Source organism: Strix uralensis, chromosome 3 (genome assembly GCF_047716275.1).
Source record: "Strix uralensis isolate ZFMK-TIS-50842 chromosome 3, bStrUra1, whole genome shotgun sequence".
Classification (NCBI taxonomy): domain Eukaryota; kingdom Metazoa; phylum Chordata; class Aves; order Strigiformes; family Strigidae; genus Strix; species Strix uralensis.
Genome location: NC_133974.1, coordinates 83,546,016 through 83,556,320, shown reverse-complemented (window position 1 = coordinate 83,556,320; position 10,305 = coordinate 83,546,016). Strand labels below are relative to the sequence as shown.

General features: G+C 40.3%; 1 protein-coding gene across 1 annotated transcript in view; it reads right to left on the bottom strand.

Annotated features, from left to right (window-relative positions):
* Positions 1-517: 517 nt before the first annotated feature.
* Positions 518-10,305, bottom strand: part of DISC1 (DISC1 scaffold protein) — a 214,452-nt gene continuing 204,664 nt past the window's right edge. Inside the window, exon 14 of the mRNA XM_074863132.1 lies at positions 518-3,305. Within this exon, the coding sequence (XP_074719233.1) occupies positions 3,156-3,305 (150 nt within the window). The 3' untranslated portion in view covers positions 518-3,155. The remainder of the gene's footprint in view (positions 3,306-10,305) is intronic.

The window sequence follows — 10,305 nt, the reverse complement described above, 5'->3', positions numbered from 1 at the left end:
GGAGGTGACAGTCCTAGCAAGAATGTGTGAAACTGGTCCTTGGGACACCACAGGTCCTCTCCTACTTCTCATCATGGCTATGAGGGTGTGTGTCGGAGCATGACTTTGACCTCAGATATTGCTGTAGCTGGTGCACAGTAATCCTTCCCTTCCCTCCACCCTTCTCCATAGGTGAGGAACTGAGGGAGGGCCTGCAGGAAGGATTTGGTTGCACAGCAAGACTGGCTGAGTCAAGCCAGGACTCAAGCAGAGGTTTTACCTGTTTGTATAGCTCACTGCAGGGTATTTTTCTCCCTTTCACACTGAAAATAGCTACATTTTGCTGTGAGACTCTAGTCTTGAATGTGTCTTTAGACTGTTTCTAGAAGGCATCACAGAATTTCCCAAGCAGAGGAATCACTGCTGTCAACAGCACAATAATAGTCACACACATGATTTCTCCTTTTCCCCCCACTCCCACCCCCCGACGAAATTTCTAAAATCTTGTACACTGCACAGAATGCAAACAGACACTGGGTTTAGTTAAAACATACTTCTCTTTATTTGAGACTTCTATCCACAGATAAAAAAGGCAGCTGATACATTACACAGTATACTTTTTTTTTAGTATGCTTATTATTCAGCATGTCTGAGAAAAGGAATGAGTACTGGCTCTAACTTCCCACAACAAACAGTGAAGTTAATGGAATAATAAATTAGTAGTAGTCCACATTATGTATAAAATAAACGTTAACAAATACAAATATGACATGAATGATGACTGATTCAGTTTCCCTTCTCAGGAGTTCAGTGTCTTATTAGAGTGGTTGCATAAGTTGAATTTTTATTAAAATGCAGTGGTGCTCTGAAGCTGTGAAACAGAAAAGCCACACAGGGTTGTTTTTAATTGAATGGGAATGTCTTCAAGAAACCTTGTTAGTGAGAATGAGGGTGCTGTTCTCCTGCCCCTGTGATGGTTGGTCACTATCCTTGTTGAGCCCTTGCTGCTCATGCTTCAGCTGTGGCTGTTCCTGGCTTTAAGGCACTTACAGGGCCCATCAACCATTTACACTGCAGGCCCTACTTATTCAAAGGACAAAACTCCACACACCCCTCAGTGTGTGGGAGAGGGGGTCATGCAACCTGGTCATCATCTCTGGGTGTGTCCTTGTTGTCCTATATAAATGCTCATTTCTGGAAACTCTCTAGCCAGGCTCTCTGTGGTGTCAATGAACAAGGAGCTTCTACAGGTCTTCAGGAAATAGATTAAGAGATCTATCTTGTCAGTGTGCTTTCTTTTCTGTTTACCTGAATCCATGTGGGTTTCCATGAGTGCTTTCTGACAGCCAGGCTACCATACCCAGCCAGGGTGTCCCAGGGGAGCAAGTCCTGTGCATGGGCTGAATGTCAGGGTGCCACAGGCTGCTTCCTGTGCTTCTCAGGTTGCCTTGAGCTGGAGAAAGATGCCTTGCTCATCTGTCCAGGGGAGTTTCAGAAAGTGCTAAATCTACTATGGAGAGGTAGGTATTGAACAGGGACTGTCCAGAAAAACCTGGAGAAAGAAACTTGTCAAACAGAGCAGCAGCAGAGCAGCAAGAGATCTCCATTTGAGACTGGGGATGGGAACAGAGTGGCAGAGTCCGTGTGAGGTGAAGAGCCAAGAGTCTTTACCACAACACAGATGCTGGCCCATATATTACACAGTGAGAAAAGTCAACCATGTTCTGAATTACAGGGTTGTAATTCCACCCTGAGGATCTGATGACTACAGAAACCACCTGAGCTCTGCTCCCCTGATTTGACAACTGTATATTCCTGGATGCAATTATAATTCTGCTATATGTCTCAGCTGCCTGGCACTTCTTTTTCCTCCCTCCTTATGCATTTAACATTGAGGTAGAAGTTTCAACTAGTATTAAAACACACAAAGAAAAGGAACACAATCTTAGTGGGCTAGCAGTCCAATGACCTTCAAAATTTGCAAAAACCTGCACAATGTGGCAATAAAATGAGTGATTGAAGTAGAAGAAAAGTCATTCTAAAAAGTCACAAAAATAGCATAAAAAAGTACAGTACTGAGTTGCAAGATGTTTCCTTCATCTATCAGGTTTAAAAAAAAAAACAGATTTAAAAAAAAAATTGTCCCTCTGCAACAAATAGCAGAAGAAGAATTTTTTGTGACATCAGAGAGATATTGGTATCCAAGAAAGCGCACATGATGAATTCCTAAAGGCATTAACTGTTTTGAACAATGATCTAAATATAGGTCATTTATATTAGTTGGCTTCAGTTGAGCACTGCTTTTATTTCCTATAAAAATACATGTGTAAGTATGTATATATACACATACGTGTCTATTGCAAAAAAATCTTGCATTCCTTCCGAAGTTTATAAGGAAGATCAAAGTAATATAATAGTAGTAATAAACTTTACAAGGAGACTTAAATGACTTATTGTTCATACAATATTTAAATATAAGGAACATAAATCACCAACATAGTTTTTTTGTGCTTTACAACCCCTGTAATACTAAAGCCTGTTTATATTAGTACCTAAATGAAGCAAGTTAAACTACTGCTATAGGGGCTGCTGTTAGTTACCTCCACTATACTCAATACCACAGAGTAAATGAGGTCCAAATTTCAGTTGAAAGAATGTGGTTAGCTTGAATTTCATCCTATTGATTTAATTATTGGCAGGAATGTGAAAATACATTCAGTGTAAGAAAGTTGTTAAAGCCAAAGGAAAAAAAAAGTTATTATTCTTACAGCTATTTTTCAAGAAATACTAGATGTTCCAGCTTTAACACTACATTTTTTAAATCAGGGAAAAAAATCCATGAGTAAGGAAGACAGATACTGTTTACAAGTCTTCAAGAGAACATTTCACTGACATTAAAGGCAACTTTGCAGACTCACTTGAAATGTATCAATTTGTAATCCACACATTTACAGGGGCTGCTCTGCTCGGAAAGCTGTTTCCCAATCTGTGCCAAAACATGTAAGGCAGTGTAGAATACTTCTGATGATAGACCTCCAGGCTCTGTTTCTCCGTAATTGATTTAGTTATTAGTTATGCAGGGAGAGAAGAGATCCCTGAGGCTTGGTAAAACAGTATTCAGTTACTAAAAGCAGCCCTTTGTGAATTAATGTCATCCTACCAGCTCTTTCTGCTCATTATTCCTTCAAGTCTTGTTTTCCTGGACACCAGCTGTCACAGAGGAAGTCTCCAGCCTTTTCTTCTCCTGCCTCCCTGGCTGGCTGAAGTTGCACCAGCACGGTCTGGAGTGTCTCCTTCACCACCTGGATCTCCCTCTGCAGAGACTGTGCAAGCTTTATTAAGGAACAAATCTATAGGTGATTGGCAGTCCCTCTTTTCTTTCCAAGTTATTAAATAAATTCTTGTTCTGCTGCTCACAACAGATGGCCATGGCTATCTAATTGTAGCTTCAAGTTCTTCCAAATTGTTTGGATTAAATATTAATATGTTTCTCGCACTTGCTTTCAAAAAAAATCCAGGCAAACTGAAGTTCTCAAGTAGCATTATTTAGCACTTTAAAAAAGGGAGGGGATGGGGGATACTGCTTGGATACTGTTCTCAGGGGAAGGAAGGAGATGAAGAAATTGTACCATGGAGTCAGCACCACTAGCTGTGAGTTCCCTGCTGGATGGAGAGTGGACTTTTAAGCCAGAGATGCAGACCTGGGTGGTGAAGGCAACAGGGCAGTGGGACCAGTCTGAGACATAAGGCAAGTGACCACAGCTTGTGTGGCATTAGGTGGGGTGGGAATTGAGGCAAGTAGCAAAATTAGTTTATAGCAGAGAAAGTGTTTCTGCCTTACTTACCTCCAGAAGGCTTTAATCTTAGCTGAATTATCAGTATAATTATAGCACAGAAAACACACATATAAAGCTATATGAGGCTCCACAGTGAATGCTTTGAACAAGTTGAAAAGCAAAGAGATTAGCAGTAACAAGGTCATGCTGTCATGCATTAAAAGGAAAAAGGCCCCCTGAAAAGCATCGAATAATTCAGTAAAAATATTTCATTTGGTTAAGAGAGTTTTCCACATTTTATTTGCTGTTGCCTAGTTCAGGTTTCCTGCAAGGCACTCGGGAAGAAAATGATGGCTAATGGCTCAGCCTTTTAAGAGACCGTCCACTTCCCTCCTTCCCCAGCTCCACAAGGGCAGGGGAGGTGTCAGGTGGTGGTAACAAGAATGAGGGGTGCAGCAAAGAACAGACTGGCAGAGGAAGGTAGGGCATGCATGGAGATAGTGGCAACTGCTGAGATGTGCACAAGTTTTTAAGCATCTGGGCTTCCTGGCAGTACAGCTTTTTGTTCTGATGACTAGTCTCTCCTGGGAATAAGCAGTTTGTACTATCAATACATCGGCCCTTCTGCTGATAATCTTAGGTCAGTGAGACTATTCATTGTTGGATCAAGTGCAAGGACTGGGTGTAGCTCAGTGAGACAATCAACCTTATCTTCTCTTCCCTAGCTTACATTATGTGGAGAGCAAAGCAAGCTTGAGACAAGTCAGAACCTGCTGAACCTCTAAACCAGCAACCAAGTCTATGTGAACAAGCCCTAGGGCCCACCCCATCCACACTGAAGCCTCCTGTACAGGTATGGCTGAAGGGCAAGGACTCCAAAAGGCTAACCCAAACAGGTTAAGGGATAGAGAAATAAGTTCATTTCTAGCAGTAGGCTGTCAAATGATCTCTGAGAGCACCAGAAACTCACTTCAAGGGAGATGAAACAGGCTGACACTGAAACAACTCAATTTCAAAAATACAACGCACAGGAAGGATAACACACAAGGACAGGCTTATCCTTTACAGAGCTCATCCATTATGAAATGTTGCTTTACTAGACCCTGATGTCAATGCAATATCAAGAAAAAAAAGACACCCTCAGGTTATGTGACTGTAAAAAGTGAGCTGCTACTTTTGAAAAACAGCAACTGGAGAGGACCATGGGAAAGCTATACAAGTCACTGCTATTTCAGGCAGTCACAGTTACACCTCTGAAAAGCCTTTTGACTGCTTTTGATTCTGTCATCAGTTCCTCAGAATTTCGTCTTTGTGTATTTACATACATTTACTATGATGCTTTAGTACATTCACCAGGAGTACTCATGCATACTTCTAATGTCTGGACAGCTCTACTAATCTAAAGGGATTCTACCTCTGATTACAAGTAATAGCAGTACACACAAAACTTCGATCCTACGATCTCAAAGCACTGTACAAGGACAAAATAATTATGCTTTGCAACTCCTCTGAAGTAAGAAACATTATTATCCTCTCATAAACAGTCCTGGACTGTCCACCACTCTGAAATTCAATTATGATGCTCTGCTGAAAATCTAACTGGTAAAAGAGAAATTCTTCAGTTTATGAACACTATGAAGCCTCTGAAATTTAATTACTTCTGATGCACAGCTTCTGACTACATGCTGTTATTTGTAATATCCCAAGAAATTACAAAATTATTTTCAGGTAGAGAAAAAAGCAAAATTAAAATGTTTTGCTGCCAGTGGATCAGAAATCTTGAAGGATAGAGGAAAATGAAGGAGATGGGGAAAGAAGCTCTTAGTTAAGACAAAGATGGAGCATCAAGAAAGATGACTACCTCCAGCAAGTTTCAATAACCTAATAAATAATACCACAACAACTGTAGACCAGTAACTGTCAAATGAGCCTTTATGACTAGGCAAAATATATGGTATAAGGTTGAGCATGGAATCTCTCTCTATATACAGAGGTTATGTCTGGATAAACAGCTTCACCCATTTTAAAAATGCAAAAAACTTAGTTTTGCATGGGTCCACAGGCAAATGTGTCCTTTATGCTTAAATTCTCTATCCAGTGCTGTAAATATTGAGCCAGTATCAAAGGCAGGAGCCAAAACAAGTTTCAACTAGGAACATTTTCTGGTCCTGCTCTCTTCCTGTGAAAAACTGACAAAATCTCTCCAATGCAGTAAATTAAAGTACTTGCGAACAGCTTTGCACAAACACAATCCATGTTCTGCAACAATGCTGCAGCTCTAATGTTGTCTTGGTTGAAGCTTTTCACCTGTTTGACTTCCTCTCTTTAAAAAACTGGAGCATCATGACAGAGTCCATGATTTACAAGGAGATAAAAAGCAGATCTAATAACTGTAGACTGACTTAACTTTTTGAAAAAATGGGCCCATCAATGTATCTTCTGTTCTCTCAGCACAGATGTTCATGGAAAGGAGACAAAAAGTAGATATTACAAACCAGTTGCCTTCCTATAGGAAAGGTTAGAAACTAAGAGTATATTGTAATACAGAAGGCCTTGGAAGGAGAGTCAAGGACTACCACAGAGCTGAGGTAAGGGCCTATGGGATTTTGGAGATCTGAAGAGGAAATTAAGTCTTGAAGAATAGAAATAATCAGAAAGGTTTGGATTTCTTTTACCTGGTTAACTACTCTGCTTGTTTCTAACAGCTGAACATTACAGTGGCTGGAGACAGCAGCTCAGCTAGACATCCCACTACATAACCGCATGTGTCTCACCTAACCCCAGGCACCAGTACGCATGGGGCAGGGGCAGTCAGCTGGAAAGTAGCTCTGCAGAAAAGGACCTTCAGGTCATGGTGGACAGCAAGCTGAACGTGAGCCAGCAGTGTGTCCTGGGGCAAAGGTGGCCAACAGCCTCCTGGACTGGATTAAGAAAAGCATTGCCAGCATGTGGAGGGAGCTGATCCTCCTACTCTACTCAGCACTGGTGAGGTCCCATGGGGAGTGCAGGGTCCAGTTGTGGGCTCCACAGTACAAGAAAGATACAGACTTTCTGGAGCAAGTCCAGCACAGGGATGGTTTAATGGACTGGAACATCCATTGTATGAGGAGATGCTGAGAGAGCTGGGACTGTTCAACCTGGAGAAGAGAAGGCACAGGGGGATCTTACCAATGTGTATAAACAGCTGAAGGGTGGGAATGAAAAAGAGGGAGCCAGAATCTTTTCACTAGTGTCCACTGACAGAACAAGAAGCCACAGGCAAAAATTCCAAAGTAGGAAATCAAATCTGAATACAAGAACATTTTTTTTTTTTTTTACTGTGACAGTGATCACACACTCGAACATGTTACACAGACAGGGTTGTGGAGTCTCCATCCTTGGAGATTTTCAAAACCTGACTGGACATGATCCTGGACAGCCTGCTCTAGGTGACCCTGCTCAAGCAGGTGGTTGGACCAGATGATCTCAAGAGGTCACTTCCAACAAAATGATTCTGTGATTGTGTGTGCCATGTGCCAAAGGACCAGCGAAGAGGCAAGACAATTCAGTGTTTATTTGGAATGACCTGGGTTTTGTCCTCTTAAAGTACACTCTGGAGTGAAAGACAGACACTGACAAAGTCCCTACTGCTCCTATATGAGCCCTGTGTGGTCTCACAGCAAGAGAGCAAAACAGCCTTTGGAAGTCCATCACTTCCTTCTTACAAAATACAGAAATGCTTGTGGTAGTGAAACCAGATTAGAAATTTCCCATGTCTCCCCTCCATTACTGTCTCCGTCCTTCACATCCATGAATGTGTTTCTACAAACTAGCCTGATACCCCTCCCATGTAAAAACCAAAATACTCCCCCAAAAAATGACTAAACAAAAAAAAATCCCAACAGAATGATTGCAACATTTTGAAAAATGGATCACTTCAGTGGTCTGGATATCAGCTGTCTCCAAATCACTTGTTCCAGCAGAAAATGGAAGACAAAGAAGCTGCAGCACATGGGAGGAAATACACTGACCCACCTCTATCATGGCACGAACAATACAAATGGAACCATGTTCTCTCAATGTGATGCACACTGGGAAGGGCTCACCCTCCTGTCGTTCAAAATAAAATCAAAAAGGGCACCATTGCCACCTCTCACTCTTGTGGGATCCCAAAATTTCTTACAAGTTCACCCAGGGTGAGATTCCTCAGTGAGGTACAGTCAGAGCTGCTAAATTCTACATTCCTGATTCTGTCGAAAACCTACACTGGTGTAAAGGAAGGCTTGTACGTGAGCCTGCCATATGATATGGGTGAAGGGTTAGCAAAGCAACCTGCAGTGCCTAATGAACATTTTAGGCACAAAATTCTATTGTCAAAATAACTGTTTAAAATGCCCATTTTAGGGCAAGGAATGAAAATTGCTTTTATAATAATAGTCCCAGCCAGGTTTTCTTCCAACAAAAGCATTTTCACTAGGATGAACTATTACAAGCATTCAAATTGTCTATCAAAATGTAACTGCTAATTAAGAATAAAAATGACTGTGAAATTGCAATATAGGCTCCATTTAATTTTACTGGGAATCCCAGGCCTTTAACTGTCAGGGAAGTAACACCTCTCATCAGCTCTGTAGACACCAGAATGAGTCATCTCCTGTCCTTTGGTTTTTCCAATTAATGATGTGGACTGTTTTCATACACTCGCCAATGATTAACCATAATTGAATGTTTTGTGGGTTTATTTGGTTATACTACACAGATTTTAGCAAATGTGTCATAGTGCTACAGAGGAGCTCTTCCTCCCCCCTCTCCACTGTTTGATGCTTTTTACACGAAAGTACAGTTTAATATTTGCTGTGAAACACTTCAGTAATAAATGAGAATCCCAAGTGGGTCTGTGGCTATGCTCAGGACCAAGAAGTATCACTGGATTTCTCATTTGTTCAGGTCGTGCTGGCAATTACAACAAGCAGCATGGTTGATTTAAGTGTGCTATGCCATCAAAACGTAAAATGAAAAACAATGACATCTGGGATTTTTCTCCTAATACAAACTTAATTATTAATCAAAGCTATGACATACAACACTGGCAAATGGCTCGAGAGCATCACGAATTTATTTTTCTCAGTGGAGTCTTTAAAAATCTTTTAATAATCAGACGACAGGACTAATTTACATCTGTGCAGCCCCCAGTTAGATTTTTGACCTAATACAGTTTATAGCATTCATGTGTAAGGCAGTTTTCTGGGGGATAAGGGGAAGGGCAAAAAATAACCAGCAAACAAGAATTTGAAAAATTTATCCTGCTTTCATTACAGTTCCAGATCTTTAAGCTCCTGCTTTCAGAGTTCTATAGATTTTTAATGAAGACTGCATAATTGTCTAATATTTGGGATAAACTGTTTTATTTAAAGCCAAATAAACTACCATGCAAACAATATATCCATCTACTAATCATAAATTCTTCTACTAAGGCTAATTATTGACACTAATTCCAGTGCTCATTCCTGCAATATAGGCAAGTTACCAATGAGTAAAAGTTTATTTTATAGGCACTGAGCAGTTTTTATTTAAAAAAACAATCTACAGGTCTGCAGCACTGTGGTAGCTATTTTTCTCATTCCTTTTGGAAGTATAGCACAGCGATTACATGTAGCAGATGGTAACATTTTATGCACATTGATCTGGACTACCTCTGAAATAGCAACTGAATGTTAATGAGGGGTAGCTGAATTGCTGAACTGCTTCTCTGTATGTCCCTATGTTTTAAACATGGTTTCTTATTTTGTGACTGATGGTCTTGCTAGGACCAGGATATCACACAGTGTGCATTTCTGTATTTAGATAACATGAGCTGAATTTCACTGATAAGAGGATAGATCTGTATCAGACAACTGTGGTTTAGAATGAGACTATCTACAACTCTTCACAAACTTTCAATGATTAGATTTTATTTTTTCAACCATTCTTGCAGTTTCAACAGCTACGTAGAAAATACAAATACTACTATTTTACATACTTGTAGTGTATTTTCTTCAGGAATCAAAAAACCAAATTTTCAGCTTGTTTTCCCTTACCTAGTAAACTATAACTATGATCAGACCTGACTGGTTTGAATATGAACTTAAATCCACTGGAAAGAACCCGTAACTTCAACCCTCAGTGTTCTTCTATTAGGGTCAATGAGAAAAGCTCATTTCAGAGCACATATATGTAAGAGAGGAAGGAATTAGATGCTCTGCACACACACACAAGACACACACATCCATATCACTCTGAAAAGAATGATCACAAACAGCATTGGGGAATCACAACTGCAACAAAACTGCAACTAAGCACACATGCTGTAAATGTAATTAAAAGAATATTGCAAACTGCCCTGTGGTAAATACAAGAAAGTAATCATTCTGTACATCAAAATGCTTAGAAAAGAAAGATTTGAAGTAGTAACAAATTAGTGACTGGATTTCTCCCCTCTGATGCACTCCCCTCTAGCACTTTTCCCCCCCATCCCCCTTTAAAATTTATCATTCCGATACCTTTAAAGAAATCAAAGTTTCTATAATAGGAA